General features: G+C 32.1%; 2 protein-coding genes across 2 annotated transcripts; one reads left to right on the top strand and one right to left on the bottom strand.

The window, feature by feature from the left end:
* Positions 1 to 12: 12 nt before the first annotated feature.
* LOC107906251 (lysM domain receptor-like kinase 4) lies at positions 13 to 2,233 on the bottom strand. The gene has a single exon (XM_041093558.1). It carries the CDS (start codon positions 2,007 to 2,009, stop codon positions 147 to 149), a length of 1,863 nt encoding a protein of 620 aa, XP_040949492.1. The 5' UTR covers positions 2,010 to 2,233; the 3' UTR covers positions 13 to 146.
* A 7,193-nt stretch (positions 2,234 to 9,426) lies between these two features.
* Positions 9,427 to 15,120, top strand: LOC121217677 (uncharacterized). The gene is made up of 2 exons (XM_041093557.1): positions 9,427 to 14,059; positions 15,034 to 15,120. The coding sequence occupies exon 1, from the start codon at positions 9,557 to 9,559 to the stop codon at positions 11,441 to 11,443; it is 1,887 nt and encodes a 628-aa protein (XP_040949491.1). The 5' UTR covers positions 9,427 to 9,556; the 3' UTR covers positions 11,444 to 14,059; positions 15,034 to 15,120.
* The last annotated feature ends 7,860 nt before the right edge of the window (positions 15,121 to 22,980 follow it).

The raw sequence follows: 22,980 nt of genomic DNA, 5'->3' as shown, positions 1-22,980 counted from the left end.
AGGAATTCATTCGCCAATTAAGCTTTCTGGGGGAAAATTTTAATTATCTCATATACAAGCTACCATCAAGAAGACCAGTCAAAATTAAATTCCTGGTAGAAAATATAATATTTCTGATGTTTTCTACCATATTTGCTTACAAATTATTACACCATTCTTCCAAGAACTTTGAGGATATCATCCATGGATGGCCTTCTGAGAGGGTCATCCTCTAAGCAAGCCTTGGCTAAAATTGCTAAACATAAAGCTTCAGCTATCAGATATTCATTTTTCAGACATGGATCGATGAAACTCCTCAATTGCTCAAAACAACCTCCTTCATTGGCTCCCCCTCCCAAAAATCGAATTGAATCTTTAAGGAAAGTTCCTTGAGCGGCCTCTTTCCCTGAGATGAGCTCAAGCAAAACAACCCCAAATGCAAAAACATCCACTTTCACTGATGCCGCTTCATTCATGGGATTCTGTGGTGCAACCAACCCATTGACAGTAACAACCTTGTCATTCATTGTCGATGCGCTGATAGCAAGAGTCGATCCGATATTTGCTAGCTTTGCCCTCCATTTCGATGTCACGTAAATATTCCTGCTATTTACACTCATATGAGCGTACGAAGGGAAAATACAGTAATGTAAGTAATGCAAAATGGTTGCTACATCAAAAGCTATTTGAGTCCTTCGACGCCAGCTGAGCCGATTAGCCTGATTCGACAAACAGTTCCTTAAGCAGCCATTGGTAGGGAGTTCAAAAATCAGATATGACCAGGCAAAGTCATTTTCACCATAACAAACACCATGGAGGCTCACAATATTAACGTGATTTATCTTAGAATGCATATCTATAACCTGGCGGGTGTCTTCAAATCTCATCTGCTTGATCATTACACTTTCATTGTCAATCAATCCCCTGTAGACTTGCTCTCCAATCTTATTGGTATCTTCATTGAAGTCATTTGTAGCTCTTTTTATATCTTCTATGCCATAGTTGTACAAAGAAAATTTAATCCCGGCTAGAAGATCAGGTGATAAACAAGAATTTGTAGAGCTTCTACCAGTTTGTCCGGATCGAGGAGAGCTTCGGGCAGTTGAGCAAGAGAGTACAGAGTTTCTATCTGTAAAAGACTGTAGTCTCTCTCCCTTCCATTTCTTTACGGCCTTCACATAAAACCCACAAGCAAGCAATGCTACAACAATCAGGAAAAACCCAACAACTGATCCTGCAATATACAATTTCCTCAATTTTGTATTCTTTGTTTTTTCAACTGTGATGGTGGGAAGAAAACCTGGAGTTGGAGGTGGAGAATCTGGTACGTTGAGGTTTATTACAGGATCTGATTTCAAAGGAACTAAAACAGTTGTGTTGGGATAAACAGTCGACTTGGGTTCCAAATGGTTAGCCGCCAATAAATCTTCAGGAGCGATGCTAAACTTCATGCTTAATGGGGTTATTCCATCTCCTTCCAGGATAGGGTATGTTACAAGATATTTCACTCCATTAAAACGAGCAAAACCACCAGGACAGGCACATCTCAAAGGAACATCAAGCTTAACACCAGTCTCGACATCAGTCCCTTGAGATGGGTTTTCCTGGAGCAGCGTTAAGGATTTCAATAACCCTTCGAACACTCCACAAGCAATCTCTGGAAATGATGTTCTTTCAGAGACTATGTAGCTTAAACTAGCCTGAAAGTATTCTCCAGAACACGAACAGTTTATTGGGACAAGAACTTCTCTACCTCGTTTCAGAGTTTCTAAAGGTGAAGCTATGTTGTTCAAGTCTAGCAACTCGTCAGATTCGACCTGAAACAAGGCAGAGATATTCAGCAGGTTCTGGTGTCCGAAATGTTGGTTGGCTCTGAAAACTAAGAATGTTCTGCATGGCTGTTGGGCAGAATCGCAGGTGTACCTTGAACCTTGATTACTGGTATCGGAAGAACAACCAGATGGGTCATAAAACTGTTGAGCAGAGCTTGAACTGACAGCAACCCAGATGAGAAACAAGGCATAAATCATTCTTGCAGGTAAAGAATATGTGACATTTCAAAGCAACAAGGAAAACCAGACCTAACCTCAATATACTCGAAAAAAGACGCTTCAAATGATTGGAGCAAAAAACAATGGTGATGAAGGAATAGTTACTTTATTTTATCGCGTGGGGTGTTGTCAAAATCAATGGTTTTACAAAAAACCAAACTTAAAAAGAAAAACCCAGTGACCAAATTTGGAATCAGAATCAACTGCCGGCCTAAGAACTAGTGGCCAACTGGATGTTCATTGAAAAATATGATTCAATAACAAATTTTGGAACTTTTCTTCTTGTCATTCATTGATCATCCATCCAAATTTGTTTTTCTTTAGGAAAAAGCTCAGCCGCTTTGCTTTTTAGGTAGATCATTATTTTCACCGACCTGCAGTTAATTCCTCATCTTCAATATATTGACTCAAAAGTATACAAAGGGTTTGACCAGTTTCTAAAACATGTTCAAAATGTCTTAGAAATTTTTTTAAAAAAGTTACAACAGCTTTTTAAGTATATATTATTGGGATAATATCAAATTTGGTGTTTGTATTTTCATAAAATATTTAATGTTATATTTGTACTTTAAAAGTATCTAATGTGGCATTTAAATTATCAATATATGTTTTTATTATGGTACATGTACTTTCATAAGATATCCGATTTAATATTGTACTTTGAAAATATTCAATATAATACCTAAATCATCAATATATAATTTATTATGATACCTATATTGCAATAAACAACAAAAGTATACAAGTTAAAATTTATTCCAAAAAGAATTGAAAGAAATTATAAAACTCAAACAAACAATTGATGGTCTTTTCTCTTAAATGGTTGAGGTAAGATCTTGAAATATGAAGCCAATTTTGAGATTAATTTGAGCACCATTTTCATTGGTTTTTCAGACTCGTATATTCTTTTGCTTTTTCTTGCAAAAATAATTGCTTTTCCTTAGATTTTGGGTTTTACGGGAAAGTAATGGAGACGTGGTAATATGTAATCTCATTTATTGTAAAATGATGATTTAATTATTCCATGTTGTTATTCAAATATTCTATATTTTTTTACATATCTTTAAAGTACTAACCAGTATATAACTTTAACAACTTTCAAGGTTAACATAATTATTACTTTAACCCTCAATATTTACATAATGCGCCAATTTAGTATTGATTCCAAAACAATTAATTTTCTAAATTTACACATTATGTAAGTTTGTCTTCTTCTTTTTTTTTTATGACATTAAGGGTTAATTTTAAAAGAATGAGAAAATAGGAAAATTATTATATTAGATTTTTCGGTGTTTCTATTTTTTGTATATATCTGATTAAATTTAGTAGATAAATTTATTTTTTAAAACTTTTTAGGTGAAAAAGTTACAGGAAAAAATAAAATAAAAAATAATAATTTACACTATGTGTAAATATTGGGGGTTAAATTTTTTAGAATTAAGACTAAATTGACACAAATGTATACGTGTTGAGGCTTAAAATTATTATTATGCTAATTTTAAAAATTGTCATGTGATATTTATGCCAACTATTTAACGATCAGTGACTAAAAAAAATATTTACTAATAATCGAGTGTTTAAAAGTGTAATTTACCCTATATAAAACAAATTGTATGCTCATAAAATAAGCATTTAATATAGAGTACTCTCAAAAAAATTTATCAAGTAAGTAAGATGTTTTGAAAATTTAGGTTTTTAAATTATTATAGTTTATTAATCAATGACGTTATTGTTACAATCGTAAAATAAAATTTGATATAAAACTTAATAAATTATAAACTAAGATCTATCATGTTAAACCATTAATAATAAAATTAAATGTAGAAGCATATCTAATCATAGGTTGTGTAACACCCCTTAACCCCATACCGTCGCCGGAACAGGGTTACGAGGCATTACCGAACATGTCGGATAATTTACGATTAAATTCACAAATAAATAACATAAATATTATAATTTATTGATTTAGTCCCTTTCATGGACTTTCGAGGCCCATATTACATATTAGAAGTGAATTGGGACTTGTTCGAGTACTCCGAAATTTTTATAATAAAAAAAACTCAATATAACCCCTTTATAATTATCTAACCTTCCCTACAATTTCAGACCACAACCAATTTGCAACCAATATAACAACCTATACATTTCCACACACAAACATGCCTAATTATGCCTACAACATTAATTTAACAATTTATCTACTTGATCATTCATAAATATATTTTAATTGAACTAATAATTTCGTTCATTTCCATTTTAGTTTCATGTCACATTTACCAAATATGCCATATTATTTCATTTCATACTTATAATCCATATTAGACATCATTTTACAACCAAAGTTACAAGACTTAAGTACATAATTTATATAATACCTAAGTACATGCTGTAATAGCCCGATTTTTAGAAATGTTGAAAATAGTGGTACGAGACCACCAAATTCAGAAAATAAGTTTGTAAATTTTATTATTTAATAATTGAGGGTCAAATATGATTTTTAAGAGATTTTTGAATTAGTAATCTGTGTTTTATAAAAATTTATTAAGTTAAGAAATTGAGGAAAAGAGGTATCGAGACCTCGATGTTATAAATCGAGCCATAAATATTTTTATAAATATTTACAGAGTGTCAATATGGTAGTGTTAAAGTTTTGTCAGAAAAATTTTAACGTTTCGGCAGTCAATTAATTAAAAAGAACTAAATTGAAAAGATGCAAAACTTGCTAAAGTGATTAAATAGCTTAACAATTAAATAAGAAGGACTAAATGAGTAAATGGACCAACTTAAGTGGCAGAGGCGGCATACAGTTAAAAAAATCAAAGATTTTTATGTATTTAAGGACAAAATTGGAATTACAATAAAGTTTATGTGGCCAAAATTTTTTTTAAGGATTTCAAGACCATTTCTTCTTGAAATTTCGGTGGGAAACAGCCATGGAGGAGGGTTTAGAGCTGGTATTCCATAATTTAGCTTCAAGTAAGTGTAATTCTTACTTTTTCCTTGAAATTTTTCTATTTTTAGACTTTTTCAATTAGGTCCAACCTAGTATTCTACTAGTTTCTCATTTTGTTGAAAGTTTAGAAAGATACCATTGATAAGTTCATATGATTTTTGTTATTTGATGATGAAATTGATATGTTAATGGATGTTTAAAGGTGTTTTATTAAAGAATTTTGGATGAAAACATGTTTTAGGGATTAAGTTTTAAAGTATTGAAGTTGTGGAAAAATTCTGAAATTTCATGGAATCCATGGGCTGTTATTGATATGTATGAGAATTATTAGGCTTGGATCAAGGATTAAATTGCAAGAATTTCATTTTCAGAGCCTAGGGACGAAATTGTCATATGTTAAAAGTTTAGGGTCAAAATGGTAATCAACATGTTGCACTAAAACAGTTTTGGGCAGCAACAGTGTGCCAACTTTGAAAAATCACCAAAAATCGTGGGAATCGAATTAGAAGATGAGTAAAATATGAAATTAAAGGTTATTGAGTCTAGTTTCTTATAGAAGAAACGGTGTAAGCAATAGAATTGTAAATTATGAGTTATAATAAAATTTGTGAGAAAATGTCAGAATGATTTCGGGTTCCCCTGTTCTGACTTTGGAAAATCATCAAAAATTGAATAAAAATAATTATGAGTTACAATTCATATGCTTAGAATTCTGTACAATTAGATAATTCATTTTTAGTGAAGAGTGGTCGGAACTGTCAGACAGCAAAACAGAGAAAACTTTAAAGAATAAACTGTACTATTTTGCTAAACTAAAAATTCTGAAAATTTTATGGTAAGAAGATATGTGAGTCTAGTTTCAGGAAAAATTAACGGATCTTAATTTGGAGCTCTGTAGCTCCAGATAAAAATAATTTAGTGACTGTAACTCGACTAGACAGCTTTGAATTTAAATATAAGTGAATAGTGAAATTATGTATAATGCTATTTAAGTGTGTTACATGCATCAATGATGTGGAATGGAGAGGAGGAGGAGGACAATAAAATATATGAATGCATTGTGTATAAATGGTTATATGCCCGATTATAATCGGCCAATGGTAAATTGAATGGTAAATACGTGTTGGTATTGAAAGAATTATTGCAGTATTGAAAAGCATTTGATCAAATGTTTAAGAAATTTAGTCATGATATATATGTGTGTGTGTGTGTGTGTGTGTGTGTGTGGTAATTTTGATATATGAAAGTATTTTGGTTGTGGATTGATCATGATGATAAATGTTAGGTATATTTGGTCTATTAAGTGACATAATTGAGAAGTATGATAGGTGGATCATTCTATGTGTGAGATGATGGTGTAATTTGGCTTGGTTAAGGAAGTTAAAAGGATGATTACATCATTGAGGTTGCACTGATTAATCCAGTTTATGTGATGGAAATGTCAAGTACGTTTGTCTTTGGTGCGTGATGATTATTTAATGCCATGAGAATTTGTTTATTGGTGAGGTTTAAAATGTATATGTAATGGCCCAAATTTGAGGTTATCGGAACAGTGGTTTCGGAACCACAAATCCGATGAGAAAAATTTTATTTTTCTTATATTTTTATGGTCTACAATTTCACAAAATTATTTTTTGAAAATTTCGTTCGAAAATTTCGACGTTTGGGCACTCAATTTAGTCAAAAGGACTAAATTGTAAAAAGTGCAAAAGTTGAGTTCTACATGTTAGAGGTGTCCAATTGTTATGAAACTTTAAATTGGAGGTCCTTATATGGTAATTATACCATTGGTAACTTGGTAGACAAAAATGGACATGAGATAAGTGAAATAGAAAATTTTTAAGTTAGGGGCAATTTGGTAATCTAGTAATTAAAATGAATTAAAAGGGAAAAAGATGGCAAAAATCATCATCTTCTTCATATGAACGAAATCAGCAAGGGGGGAAGCCATAGTTAGGGTTTTCAAGCTTCCAAGCTCCATAGTAAGTGATCCCAAGTCCCGTTTTTAATGTTCTTTACGTTTTTGAGATCCCGGTAGCTTAATTTAGCTTATTCTAGCAATAATTTAACCTAGGGTTTATATTTGGAAAAATACCCATAGGTGAAAAGTGTTTATTTTGATGTTTTATGATAGAATATGAAGCTAGAAATTATGTTAAACAACTTTTGCTAAGCGATTTTAAGTGAAAACGAGTAAAACGACATAATCGGTAAAAATACCTAATGTTCATAAGTACATGTTAGAGTGGGAATTTGATGTTGCCATAGAAGGGAAAAATGTTCAGAATGTTATAAAACATAAGAATAAGAGATGAAGTTTAATTTCCGAGCCTTGGGGCAAAAATGTAATTATGTAAAAGTTTAGGGGCAAAATTATAATTTTGAAAAATTTAGAGTCGAGGGCTGTTTTGATGAATGTGATTATTAAATAAGTTAAATTTACTATTTTAGATCAAGAAGTACGAAACTCGAGGTTAGACAAAGGGAAGAATAAAGTTGAAGACTAAGTTGGTGAATTTGGCTATAATTGGTACCGAGGTAAGTTTACGGTAAATAAATGCAATATTTCAATATTTATTATTAATGCTGTTAATTTCCAGCAATTATGAATTTATTTTATGAATTTATTTGATGATGATCCAAGCATGAAATGATAGAGAATTAAAATTTAAAAGTCCCGTTGATACATAAGGATGGTACTGGATACGAATGTCATGACATTTGGGTAAAGAGATCCCATGTAAGACCATGTCTGGGACATGGCATTGGCATCCTTAAGATCATGAGAGGTCCCCTGTAAGACCATGTCTGGGACATGGCATGGGCACCGAGACGAGAGGTCCCATGTAAGACCATGTCTGGGACATGGCGTTGGCACCGAGATGAGAGGTCCCCTATAAGACCATGTCTGGGACATGGCATGGGCACCATCACGAGAACATCCCATGTAAGACCATGTCTGGGACATGGCTTTGGCATGTTATTATTAGAAGAGATCCGAGTATCCTTATTATTCCAATGTAGCTCAACGGGCTTGTAAACGAATCATGTTCATGAAAGTTCAGTTTAAAGCATAAATGGCAAGCTCAGGTAAGTTGTAAGACTTAAGAACTTATTATACTATCAATTGATGTTCAACGATGCAGCAAGGATTGAGTAAGTTATGCACACAAGTATTCTAAGTAAACAAGTAAGAGAACTAGTATGAGATCAACTAAAGAGTAAACTAGAGATATAGACATTGAGTTTAATTATTTAAGTTAAATATTGTTATTTATTTGCTAGTAAACTTACTAAGCTTTATGCTTACTTCTTTTATTTCTCTTTCTCTTATAGTATTGCAAAGCTACTTCAAGGATCCTAAAGAAGTCGGAGATCGTCCACACTATCAACTACAACTGCTCGGTATTTTATATCGAAACACGTTTGAGTTATGGCATGTATAGGGATTTAGTTATTTTGTATGTTTGTAATGATGATTTTGCTAATGAGTGATGTGTAAGTATTTGATGATGTATGGTTATTAAAATGATTAAGGATGAAGGTGTTTGTTGTTATGAAAGATTAGGTGATAAATTATGCATGGAAATCATGAAAGGATAAAATTTTGCAAAGAAACAGAATTCAGGCAGCACAGTGACGTGAATTTGAAAAATCACCCAAGATAGTATAAAATGAATTAGAGGGTGAATGATATATGGAATTAAAGCTTGTTGAGTCTATTTTCATGGAAAAATAACGGTGTAGAAAAAGGAAATTTATATTTTAAGATATGTGAATTTTAGTAAGATAGGGTCAGAACTGTTTTTGGAGTCCCCTGTTCTGAGTTTATAAAATAATTACAAATTGTACAAAAATGGTTATGAGTTGAAATTTACATGCTTAGATTTATTAATGAGTCTATTTTCTGTAGAAACAAGTAAGAACTTCATATGAAAATCCTACAGTGAGAAAACTTATTTTTAGTGACTAGAGGTCAGGGCAGTCAGGTGGTGAAACAGGGGAGACTTTAACTAATAAACTGTACTAATTTGCTGAACCAAAAATTCTAAAAATTTTATGGTGAGTATATATATGAGTCTAGTTTCAGGGAAAATTTACGGAATTAAATTTTGAGTTCTGTATCTCAAGTTATAATTAATTTAGTAACTGCTGCGCGATTGGACAGATTTGCTGCGAATAATGAAATAAATTTTCAAACCTAGTTTTTATGCTCCGAATTGGTAAGATAAGCTAAGTAATGCCTCGTGCTCGACTCCGGAAACGGTCTCGGGTAAGGGGTGTTACATTTTATTGGTATCAGAGCAGGTTTAGTCGGTTCTCGGAAATACTCAGTAAGAATAAGAGTCTACCTATACATGCCATACTTATATATTTTGATAGTGTGACGACTCCTGACGATTTTAAAATGTTTTCTTTTATAGTTATGGATCCTGAACGAGCTAGTACAGATGAAGTAGAGAGTAATGCGCCTATTCCCGTAGAAGGGACGGTGCCATCAGATGTTAATGTTAGTGAAAGACCTGCATCAGATAGACAGGGAGGAGGAGCTAGAGAAGCCTTCTTCCAAGCCATGACTGATTGGTTTGCCGAGTTCGTTCGTACGAATCCGGCTGTAAGACCTCCACCCCCTCAAGATTCACAGGTTCCCCATGTAGCTTCCCCAGCTGCAGGTATATTTATCAGGGAGAGACCACCTGTTGATAAGATTAGGAAGCAAGGGGCTGAAGAATTTCGGGCTACCAAAGATGACGATGCAGAAAAAGCAGAATTCTGGCTTGAGAATACCATCAGGGTTTTTGAAGAATTATCTTGTACACCGGAAGAATGTATGAAGTGTGTGGTCTCACTTCTCAGAGATTCCGCTTATCATTGGTGGAAGACTCTCGTGTCTATCGTACCGAGTGAGAGGGTTACTTGGGATTTCTTTCAGGAGGAGTTTCGAAAGAAGTACATCAGCCAGAGATTTACAGAGCAGAAAAGGAAGGAGTTTCTTGAGCTAAAACATGGTAAGATGCCCGTGACTGAATATGAACGCGAATTTGTCAGACTTAGTAAGTATGCTCGGGAATTTGTATCCACCGAAGCCAACATGTGCAAGAGATTTGAAGATGGGCTTAATGATGACATCCGACTATCAGTGGGTGTATTGGAAATCAGAGAGTTTGTTGTTCTGGTAGAAAGAGCTTGTAAAGTAGAAGACTTGTTAAAAGAAAAAGAGAAGAGCAAAGCTGAAGCTGAAGTTGGAGCGCAGGATACAAAGAAGAGGCAAATGAGTAAATCATTTCAGTCTACATCTAAGAGGCCTAGGGAGCTCTCTAGCGGATCACATTTTCCACATATATATTCTGGCCGAAGCAGAAGTAGAAGATTCGAGGGTTTTAGAGCTCAAACCACTACAGTTGCAAGTACTGGCAGTACTCGACCTCCTAGACCGGAATGTCCTCAATGTGGGAGACGCCACCCCGGAGAGTGTAGAGCAGGTGAAAATGTTTGTTTCAGATGTGGAGCATCCGATCACTTTATTCGGGATTGTCCTGAAACAACTAAAAGAGAAGAAATAACGAGTGCGAGATCAGGTAATGCTCCTACCAGAGGTAGACCGCAGAGAAACCCAGGAGTGGGGGCAAGTAATAGGGGTGCATTCAAAGATTCAGCGGTTAGATCAGATGTTAGAGCACCTGCAAGATCATACGCTATTCGAGCTCGTGAAGAGGCGTCCTCTCCTGATGTAATTGCGGGTACATTTTCTCTCTATGATACTACTGTTATTGCATTAATTGATCCTGGCTCTACACATTCATATATATGCACAAAATTAGCATTTGTTAAAAATTTGTCTGTTGAACCTACTGAATTTATGGTTAAAGTCTCGAACCCCCTGGGCCAGTTTGTGATAGTGGATAAAGTTTGTAAAAATTGTCCACTGATGGTAAAAGGTATTTGTTTCCCGGTTGACTTGATGTTATTGGCTTTTCATGAGTTTGATGTGATATTGGGCATGGATTGGTTAACTCAGCATGATGCAGTAGTAAACTGTAGACAAAAATATGTTGTGTTGAAATGCCAGAATGGAGAATTACTTTGGGTTAAATCTAATCAGACAAAGGGATTATCCGATATGATTTCAGTTATGACAGCTCAGAGGTGTGTTAGAAAAGGGTATGATGTTTATTTGGCGTATGTGTTGGATACTAAGGTATCTGAGTCAAAGATACAGGCAGTGCCAGTTGTATGTGAATTTTCTGATGTATTTCCAGAGGAGTTACCAGGGTTGCCACCAGAAAGAGAAGTGGAATTTTCTATAAATCTGATTCCGGGAACTGCCCCAATTTCCATAGCTCCGTATCGTATGGCTCCTACAGAATTAAAAGAGTTAAAGGCACAGTTACAGAACTTGTTGACAGAAGTTTTGTTCGTCCGAGTCATTCACCTTGGGGTGCTCCAGTTCTGTTTGTGAAAAAGAAAGACGGGTCTTTGAGATTGTGTATTGACTATCGGCAGCTTAATAAGGTAACTATAAAGAATAAGTACCCATTGCCTCGAATTGATGACTTATTTGATCAACTGAAAGGTGCCACGGTATTTTCAAAGATTGATCTCCGATCGGGTTATTATCAGTTACGGGTAAAAGAGTCAGATGTGCCAAAGACAGCTTTCAGAACCAGGTATGGGCATTATGAGTTTCTGGTTATGCCGTTTGGGTTGACTAATGCACCTGCAGTATTCATGGATTTGATGAACCGGATATTCAGACCGTATCTAGATAGGTTTGTAGTAGTTTTTATTGATGACATTTTAGTTTATTCTCGGGATGAAACTGAGCATGCAGAACATTTGAAAATAGTGTTTCAAATTCTGCGTGAAAAGAAACTTTATGCTAAATTCAGTAAATGTGAATTTTGGCTTCGAGAGGTAGGTTTTCTCGGACATATTGTATCCGCAGAAGGCATCAGGGTAGATCCGAGTAAAATTTCAGCTATTGTCAATTGGAGTCCACCGAAGAATGTTTCTGAAGTTAGAAGTTTCTTGGGTTTAGCTGGTTATTATCGGAGATTTGTACAAGGGTTTTCTATGATAGCTTCTCCAATGACCCGTTTATTACAGAAAGATGTTAAATTTGAATGGACAGAAAAATGCCAGCAAAGTTTCGACCGATTGAAGGAGTTGTTAACGAAAGCACCTTTGTTGGTACAGCCTGAATCGGGTAAGGAATTTATTTTTTATAGTGATGCATCATTAAATGGTTTGGGTTGTGTCTTGATGCAAGAAGATAAAGTAATAGCCTATGCTTCAAGACAACTTAAGCCACATGAAATAAACTACCCGGTACATGATCTCGAGTTAGCTGCTATTGTATTTGCATTGAAAATATGGCGGCATTATTTGTATGGTGAAAAGTGTCATATTTATACTGATCACAAAAGCTTGAAATATTTGATGACACAGAAAGATTTGAATTTGAGACAACGCAGGTGGCTTGAATTGATAAAGGATTATGATTTGGTTATTGATTACCATCCGGGTAAGGCTAACGTGGTAGCTGATGCTTTGAGCCGAAAATCTCTATTTGCTTTACGAGCTATGAATACCCGGTTGTCACTGTCTAATGATGGTTCAATCATAGCTGAATTGAGAGCTAAATCGACATTTCGTCAACAAATATGTGAAGCTCAGAGGAATGATGAGAAATTACAGGCTAAACGGGTGCATTGTGAGTCAGGTAATGATTCAGAATTTCAGATTGGAACTGATGGTTGTTTATTATTCAGAGGCAGAGTATGTGTACCGAAGAATTCAGAACTTGTACAGAAGATTTTACACGAAGCACACAGTGGTATTATGTCCGTACATCCGGGAGGTAATAAAATGTATAATGACTTGAAAAAGATGTATTGGTGGCCGAGTATGAAACGTGATATCTCTGAGTTTGTATCAAGATGTTTAGTATGTCAGCAGGTTAAGGCTGAACATCAGGTACCTTCGGGGTTGCTTCAGCCAATCACTATACCGGAATGGAAATGGGAAAGAATCACTATGGATTTTGTATCTGGGTTACCGTTATCTCCAAGTAAGAAAGATGCCATTTGGGTAATTGTCGACCGATTGACAAAGTCCGCGCACTTTATCCTAGTATGTATGGATTATTCTTTAGATAAATTGGCTGGATTGTATATATCTGAGATTGTTAGACTACATGGAGTGCCTGTCTCCATTATATCAGACAGAGATCCCCGATTTACGTCTCGTTTCTAGAACAAATTGCAAGAAGCTTTGGGTACTCAGTTGTATTTCAGTACTGCATTTCATCCTCAGACAGATGGCCAATCTGAGCGTGTAATTCAGGTATTGGAAGATATGCTCCGATGTTGTGCATTAGAGTTTCAAGGTAATTGGGAAAGGTATCTACCTTTGATTGAATTTGCTTATAATAACAGTTATCAGTCCAGTATTAAAATGGCTCCGTATGAAGCTTTGTATGGTAGAAAATGTAGAACACCATTATATTGGACAGAGCTCAGTGAAAAGAAGATACACGGGGTTGATTTGATTCGGGAAACAGAAGAAAAAGTAAGACTGATTCGGGATAGTTTAAAAGCAGCTTCCGATCGTCAAAAGTCATACGTCGATCTTAAACGAAGGGAGATTGAATTTCAGGTGGGTGATAAAGTATTCTTAAAAGTGTCTCCTTGGAAGAAAGTTCTCCGGTTCGGTCGAAAGGGTAAATTGAGCCCAAGATTTATCGGACCATATGAGATTATAGAAAGAATTGGACCAGTTGCTTACCGATTGGCTTTACCACCGGAACTCGACAAAATTCATAATGTATTTCATGTATCTATGCTACGACGGTATCGATCAGATCCTTCACATGTTATTACTCCAACAGAAGTAGAAATTCAACCGGATATGAGTTATAATGAAGAACCGGTTAAAGTATTAGCACGAGAAACAAAGGAGCTTAGAAACAAAAAGGTAAATCTGGTGAAAGTGCTATGGCAAAAGCACGGGATTGAGGAAGCAACATGGGAACCGGAAGAGACAATGAGGAAGCAATACCCGAATCTCTTTACTGGTAAGATTTTCGAGGACGAAAATCCTAAAAAGGGGGGGAGAGTTGTAATGGCCCAAATTTGAGGTTATCGGAACAGTGGTTTCGGAACCACAAATCCGATGAGAAAAATTTTATTTTTCTTATATTTTTATGGTCTACAATTTCACAAAATGATTTTTTGAAAATTTCGTTCGAAAATTTTGACGTTTGGGCACTCAATTTAGTCAAAAGGACTAAATTGTAAAAAGTGCAAAAGTTGAGTTCTACATGTTAGAGGTGTCCAATTGTTATGAAACTTTAAATTGGAGGTCCTTATATGGTAATTATACCATTGGTAACTTGGTAGACAAAAATGGACATGAGATAAGTGAAATAGAAAATTTTTAAGTTAGGGGCAATTTGGTAATCTAGTAATTAAAATGAATTAAAAGAGAAAAAGATGGCAAAAATCATCATCTTCTTCATATGAACGAAATCAGCAAGGGGGGAAGCCATAGTTAGGGTTTTCAAGCTTCCAAGCTCCATAGTAAGTGATCCCAAGTCCCGTTTTTAATGTTCTTTACGTTTTTGAGATCCCGGTAGCTTAATTTAGCTTATTCTAGCAATAATTTAACTTAGGGTTTATATTTGGAAAAATACCCATAGGTGAAAAGTGTTTATTTTGATGTTTTATGATAGAATATGAAGGTAGAAATTATGTTAAACAACTTTTGCTAAGCGATTTTAAGTGAAAACGAGTAAAACGACATAATCGGTAAAAATACCTAATGTTCATAAGTACATGTTAGAGTGGGAATTTGATGTTGCCATAGAAGGGAAAAATGTTCAGAATGTTATAAAACATTAGAATAAGAGATGAAGTTTAATTTCCGAGCCTTGGGGCAAAAATGTAATTATGTAAAAGTTTAGGGGCAAAATTGTAATTTTGAAAAATTTAGAGTCGAGGGCTGTTTTGATGAATGTGATTATTAAATAAGTTAAATTTACTATTTTAGATCAAGAAGTACGAAACTCGAGGTTAGACAAAGGGAAGAATAAAGTTGAAGACTAAGTTGGTGAATTTGGCTATAATTGGTACCGAGGTAAGTTTACGGTAAATAAATGCAATATTTCAATATTTATTATTAATGCTGTTAATTTCCAGCAATTATGAATTTATTTTATGAATTTATTTGATGATGATCCAAGCATGAAATGATAGAGAATTAAAATTTAAAAGTCCCGTTGATACATAAGGATGGTACTGGATACGAATGTCATGACATTTGGGTAAAGAGATCCCATGTAAGACCATGTCTGGGACATGGCATTGGCATCCTTAAGATCATGAGAGGTCCCCTGTAAGACCATGTCTGGGACATGGCATGGGCACCGAGACGAGAGGTCCCATGTAAGACCATGTCTGGGACATGGCGTTGGCACCGAGATGAGAGGTCCCCTATAAGACCATGTCTGGGACATGGCATGGGCACCATCACGAGAACATCCCATGTAAGACCATGTCTGGGACATGGCTTTGGCATGTTATTATTAGAAGAGACCCGAGTATCCTTATTATTCCAATGTAGCTCAACGGGCTTGTAAACGAATCATGTTCATGAAAGTTCAGTTTAAAGCATAAATGGCAAGCTCAGGTAAGTTGTAAGACTTAAGAACTTATTATACTATCAATTGATGTTCAACGATGCAGCAAGGATTGAGTAAGTTATGCACACAAGTATTCTAAGTAAACAAGTAAGAGAACTAGTATGAGATCAACTAAAGAGTAAACTAGAGATATAGACATTGAGTTTAATTATTTAAGTTAAATATTGTTATTTATTTGCTAGTAAACTTACTAAGCTTTATGCTTACTTCTTTTATTTCTCTTTCTCTTATAGTATTGCAAAGCTACTTCAAGGATCCTAAAGAAGTCGGAGATTGTCCACACTATCAACTACAACTGCTCGGTATTTTATATCGAAACACGTTTGAGTTATGACATGTATAGGGATTTAGTTATTTTGTATGTTTGTAATGATGATTTTGCTAATGAGTGATGTGTAAGTATTTGATGATGTATGGTTATTAAAATGATTAAGGATGAAGGTGTTTGTTGTTATGAAAGATTAGGTGATAAATTATGCATGGAAATCATGAAAGGATAAAATTTTGCAAAGAAACAGAATTCAGGCAGCACAGTGACGTGAATTTGAAAAATCACCCAAGATAGTATAAAATGAATTAGAGGGTGAATGATATATGGAATTAAAGCTTGTTGAGTCTATTTTCATGGAAAAATAACGGTGTAGAAAAAGGAAATTTATATTTTAAGATATGTGAATTTAGTAAGATAGGGTCAGAACTGTTTTTGGAGTCCCCTGTTCTGAGTTTATAAAATAATTACAAATTGTACAAAAATGGTTATGAGTTGAAATTTACATGCTTAGATTTATTAATGAGTCTATTTTCTGTAGAAACAAGTAAGAACTTCATATGAAAATCCTACAGTGAGAAAACTTATTTTTAGTGACTAGAGGTCAGGGCAGTCAGGTGGTGAAACAGGGGAGACTTTAACTAATAAACTGTACTAATTTGCTGAACCAAAAATTCTAAAAATTTTATGGTGAGTATATATATGAGTCTAGTTTCAGGGAAAATTTACGGAATTAAATTTCGAGTTCTGTAGCTCAAGTTATAATTAATTTAGTAACTGCTGCGCGATTGGACAGATTTGCTGCGAATAATGAAATAAATTTTCAAACCTAGTTTTTATGCTCCGAATTGGTAAGATAAGCTAAGTAATGCCTCGTGCTCGACTTCGGAAACGGTCTCGGATAAGGGGTGTTACAGTATATATATTTTGTTATATAATTTGTTTTGTAATTTATTTGACAAATGATAAAAATTAACTTGGTTACTATATGAGGCGAATTATGATTTGGGTAGCACATCTATATTCTGCAGTAATAGATAAAATATATTTATGTCATGGGTGAATGGTTAAACATTTGGGCTAGTTTAAGGTGTAAATTTAGTAAGGTTAGTTGGTAATGAAGTAACATGTTTTGATTTAACATCGAATAGAGAAAAATTTGTACTATCTTTGTGGCTAATATCGATGGTTGTATGGGAGATGAATGGATAATGTATATATGACACTTAGCTTATAAGATATTGATTAATTGATATATTACAATAGTTAAAAAGGAAAATATGACGACATGAGAATATGTAATGATATGGATCGATTCAGGTACTCGTGATGAAATCAATAACTAAGCGGAAATTTTTAAATTCATATGACGAGGAAATGAAAGATTGTGAGTATATTGGGCTACGTAAACCCTAATTAGCGAATCAAGAATAACAATTTGAAAGTTTTAGTGTTGATGAAATTTTACAACTCGGTTTGATATGGTTAAAAGTGTATGTGTTCTCGTAATACCTCGTACCCTATTCTGACATCGAATACGGGTAAGGGGTGTTACACATGCCACTTTTACCAAAAGAAAGATTACATCACCAAATTGTCTCTGAAGTCGGGATTAATCTGGATGCTGAACCGGGACCTTTGATTTTCACTGACTTGCGCACGGAAACAACCGTACGCTGAGTATATCATACTTAGTGGTATTACCATAATTCAAACTGTATAACTTTAATGACTTATAAAAATTAATCATATAACATTAAACATGTAAATTTTATAACTCATAAGAACTAATTTACATTCAGTTTCATATTTCATATATAATAATTCATCAATAATATCATATATTAATAACTTGAATTTGATCAATTCATGAACCTTAGGTTCATGTTTTCAAATCTCACAATTCGACTAACAATTTCTTTCTTTTACTTTTAGTCGTACGATCAATCAAATTTATTCAATTCTCACATTTCGATTATTCACCCTATTAACAAACTCGGGCCTTAGCGGATACACGGATTCCAACCAAACACACCAATACGGCACATTGTGCCTAAAACGGTACTTAGTACCTGATCAACGTATCAGAAGCAGTATACAACACATAAAGTGCCTGAAACGACACACGTGGTGCCTAATACAACACATATAGTGCCTGATCGGCAAAGCCATAAATTACCGTACTCTTCCAATCCCATGGCATGCCAATTATATCCGAATAAGCCCGATTAGTTAATAGGGTATTCAAATCACTTTCTCAATTTCAATTTCACTTTCAATGTACAATTCAGTTCAATATAATTTTCCACTTTCCAATAATATACTATTAATATTCATACATAATAATACTTCATCTCAATTTCATTCATTTCAATATTGATACTTACCTTAAATTTTTACTTACCATACACATAAATTTAAATATAACATTTAATAAATAGTAGTTTAAATTATAGTAATACAAACATTGAATTTCTCGTTTTAGTCCTTGATAGCCTTCTCCTTTCCTTTGTGTGCCGATGCCTAGGGTTCTTTGTTAGCTACGAAAATAATAATAATTTTTCATTATTAATACTACACTAATTAATAATAATTGAATTTTTATCCAATTTATACCCTAATTCCAATTTAATCCTAATTAACTCATTTACTTTTCTAACTCAATTCATACTTTATTTCTATTCAATTTCCTTCCATATTATACTTAACTATCTAATGTTCATAATAAAACCCTAATTTAAAACTTCTTTCAATTTAATCCCTACAACACAAAACTTATAGCCTAGTTTACAATTTGATCCTTTAATCAATTATAACTTAAAATTTATTCAATTAAACCCCTAATTCATTATTTTGTTCAACATGAACTATGTTCAAAAACCTAAAAAACTTCCAAAACCTCAACTTAATTTCAAGAAAACTTTGTTCTAAATCTTCTAAAACATCAAATTTAAGTAAAAAGGACTTAATTGACTTACCAATTAAAGCATAAAGCTTCCAAACTCTAGTTTTTCCTTTTTCTTTCTTTTCTTCTTTTTCCCCTGGTACTTTCGAATAGCCTATTCTGTTTTGGTTTCCTTCTTTGTTTTATTTGCTTTTGTTTTTATGCTTTATTTGTTTAATAATAATATAATAACTTAGTAAATATCTATTTAATAATCAATATATTTATTACAAGTGTAATATTACTTATATTTACACATATACTATACCATCATCATACATTTGTCATGTTTTAATTTATTTATCACATAAAAATCTTATAATATAATTATTTAATTAATAAATATATTTTACTTAATAATAAATAATAAATATATATTTACTTAAATAATAAGTAATTTAAATCCATGAATTACAATTGTATGCTTATTTTTATTACACATGTATATTTTATTATCATACATTTGGCTTTAATTTATACATATTTCATTAATTTAATAAGATAATATCAATCAATTAAATAATAATTTATACTATTATATTCTAATATTAATTAATAATAACTTAAATCATTAAAAATCTTTAGATTATTCTCATTGTATTGCCGCCTCAACAATTACTTAATGGCATATTTTTCATTTTGGTCCTTTATAATTTCTTTTAATCTATAATTCAACTTTTATCCCTTATTCAATCAAGTCCTTCTTCCTATTTTCTCTTAATTAAGCTAAATTCACTTAATTAAAACCAAATTAAACATACTAGGCTCATAAATATTTCTAATAATTATTTACAAACCCATTTCGTTAAGACGGAGGCCCGATAATGTACTTTTTTGATGCCCGTGAATTTTGGGTCATTACAGGTTGGGCCACCTGGCCCGGCCCGAAGGCCCGCCCAAAACGTGGAAGGGTTTGAGCAAAAATATAAGCCTGAAAAAATGGGCTTGGACAAAAAATAAGGCCCGTTTGAAAAATGGGTCGGGCCTCGGTAGAGGTGCTCATAGGCCGAGTGGCTCGCCCGAAATATGAGAGGGTTTGAGTAAAAATATAGGCCCGAAATATGGGCTCGGGCAAAAAAAAGAGGGCCGTTTAGAAAATGGGCCGGGCCTCGGGCACCGCTTTTTTGGCCTGAGCCCGACCCGGCCCGAATATAATAAATATATATTTTTATTTTTCTAATTTTAAAATATTTTTAAAATACTTTTTTAAATTTTTTATTTTTAAAATAAAATTTTAGTGTTTTATTAAAAAAATAAACCGGGCCGGGCTCAGGCTTAGGAATTTTTCTCGGGCCGGGCCTGGACAAAATCTCTGGCCCATATTTCGGGTGCGGGCCGAAATTTTTTTCTGGGCTCGGCCTGGCCCATGAGCACTTCTAGGCCTTGGGTAAGACATTTTTTGCCCGTGCCTGGCCCGTATTCACTAAAGGACAAAAAAAAATCTACTTTTTTTGAATGTTATTTTCTTGTTGTTTTCTCCTTATTTTGCTACCATTTTACTATTATATTGCTACTATTTTGTTGTTATTGTTTGGATATTATATAAAACTTATTTTATTGTTAATTTTGTTATTATTTTAAAGGTATTTGTTAATTTTGTTATTATTTTAGAGGCATTTGCTTGTTAAGTTGCATTTATCTTGATGTTATTTAAGTCTACATATTTTTTTAAAATTTATTTTCAATTTGTTGGAAAATATTTATTTTGATGTTTTTAGTATTTTTGATGTATTATATATATTTAAAATTATATAAAAATAATATAAAAATTAATACGAGCAAGCCAGGTTGGGCCTAGGTTTTATCATTTTTATCCTGGTCGGGTTTGGGTAAAATTTTAGGCCCATCTTTTGGGCTGGGCCTGGCCAATTAAATGGGCCTGAATTTTTAGTTGAGCCCGGCCCAACCCATGAACACTTCTAAATTTAGCACACAAGTAATTCAGAGAATGTGACTTTTTTTTTAAAGATAAGATGTTAGAAAAGCTAGTATATGTAATTTGCAGACCATAACCCTAATATATAATTTTTGCACATTAACTCTAATTTCTAATTAGGTCGTCATCAATTAGAAATTTGTTAATAGAGTATCTACACATATTTAACACATACTTTATTTAATAACTAAAACTCAATAAACGTTAATCAAATTAGATCACTCTTAAATTGAGTTAATCTTTTATGATAATAAATAATAACATGCAATTATGCTTATTATATTCTCTTTAATACAATAGTAAGTTTGCGTATTGATTTAGTGTAATCTTTAAAAATTTTGAAACAATAAGATCAAACAAGAGTAAAATTATATTTTAACTCCTATTAAAATTTTGTCATGGTCAACAAGTTTGCTTAAATATATATAAGTTATTAATAGTAGAAAAACAATGTTCACGAGTCCCAAGTTCCTTGACAGTCCACTTTTATAGTTCAATAAGAATATACCATTTCAAAAATTTGTGGAGATGTTTAAGAAATTTAAGTTGGAGATAGAACCTATAATGAATCTAAGTGTTGTGGGTAAGTCGTGATATAAATTGGTTTCGATATCCTAGCTAGTTATTGATTTAATCAGTCTGATTTAAATAATAATAAATTTTAAAATTTTTTATATTTTTAAAATTAAATTTTATAAAAAGAGAATTTAAAGGGTTTTTAATTTTTCATAAATTTTTATTTTTAAAATATAAATTATTATGTTTTTATTTAAAACATGAAAAAATATTTTTAAATTAAAAAGATTCTGTACTTTTAAAAGGTAAGGACTAAATTGACAAAAGAATAATAAATTTGAGGGCTAAAAGGTTATTTCACCCTTGACACCATTAACTTTAATAAAAAATTGGACAAAGGGATCAAGACTTTTAAATGAAAAAATACAAAAAAACTTCATGTCTCAAAATTAAAATATAAAGATTAAATTTTAAATTTTAAAAAAATACCAAGACCTCATATTTAAACCATTTAGCATTTACGTGGGAGTTATCTACGTTTATTTTGACTTGTCAGTTTGATACAAAAAGCGCTATACCTCTTTTTTTAAAAATTAAAAAAAAAAACCGAAAAGCATGTGATAGACTTTTTGATCACTAAAATTTTAATTTTATTAATAATAAAAATTATTTAAGTACAAGTAAGAATTTTAATTTTATCAAAAAATATTGCTAAATATATAAAATTTTAATTAACAAAAAAGTTAAAGTTTGTATTAATTATTTTATTATTTAGAATGTTAATTTTTATTGACCTTAAAAGTAAATAAATTTATTTCATATAATATTTTTTGATAAATTTTTATACAATAAATTAAAACTTCCATTACATTTTATTTATCTCGCTACATTTGATTTCACATTAATATTAAAAATAATAAGTTTCATACTATTTTGATATGATTTATACACAAAACAAATTTTATATGTCAGCCATTTTCAAATTTTTTTTTATATGTTAATATAGAATTCGTCATTATCAATTTTAGGCATATAAATAATATATTAATAAAAACATTTTATTAATAAATATTAATTTGAGTATCACAATGTTTGTTTTATAAAAAATACTTTTAAAAAATAAATTATTTTTTTTGAAAAAGTGATTTTATTTTGTATTCAGATGTTTCTCTGTACAATATTTTTCATTTTATAGTAAAAATTTCTGAAATTATTTTTTAAAAATCGTTTTTAATAAAACAAACACAACATAAATATATAATTAAACAACAAACGCTAAGTAAGATTTAAAAAATATTTATATTTATATAATTAAAATATTCATATTTGATACTATAAAATATTTATTATTAAAAATTTATAAATTTTAATATAATTTATTAGGAAAATATTATTATAAATAAAATTCAATTAATATATTTAAAATATTATTTTTAAAATTTATTAAAAATAAATTATGTAATATTAATAAATATAAATAATAAAATAGGTATGTTTAATAATAATGAGTAGGTTCAAATGAATTTTTGTATAAAATAAAATTACTATAAATAGTTTTTACATATTTTAAAATCGTAAATCAAAATTAAAAAGTTAATTAATATTTCACTTAATCAAATTATATTTTATGA

The sequence above is a fragment of the Gossypium hirsutum genome, chromosome D05 (genome assembly GCF_007990345.1).
Source record: "Gossypium hirsutum isolate 1008001.06 chromosome D05, Gossypium_hirsutum_v2.1, whole genome shotgun sequence".
NCBI classification, from domain to species: Eukaryota; Viridiplantae; Streptophyta; class Magnoliopsida; order Malvales; family Malvaceae; genus Gossypium; species Gossypium hirsutum.
This window is presented reverse-complemented; position numbering and strand designations above follow the sequence as displayed.

Coding starts and splice junctions, on each gene's coding strand:
- LOC107906251 (XM_041093558.1), bottom strand. CDS start 2,009: ATGATTTATGCCTTGTTTCTCATCTGGGTTGCTGTCAGTTCAAGCTCT.
- LOC121217677 (XM_041093557.1), top strand. CDS start 9,557: ATGACTGATTGGTTTGCCGAGTTCGTTCGTACGAATCCGGCTGTAAGA.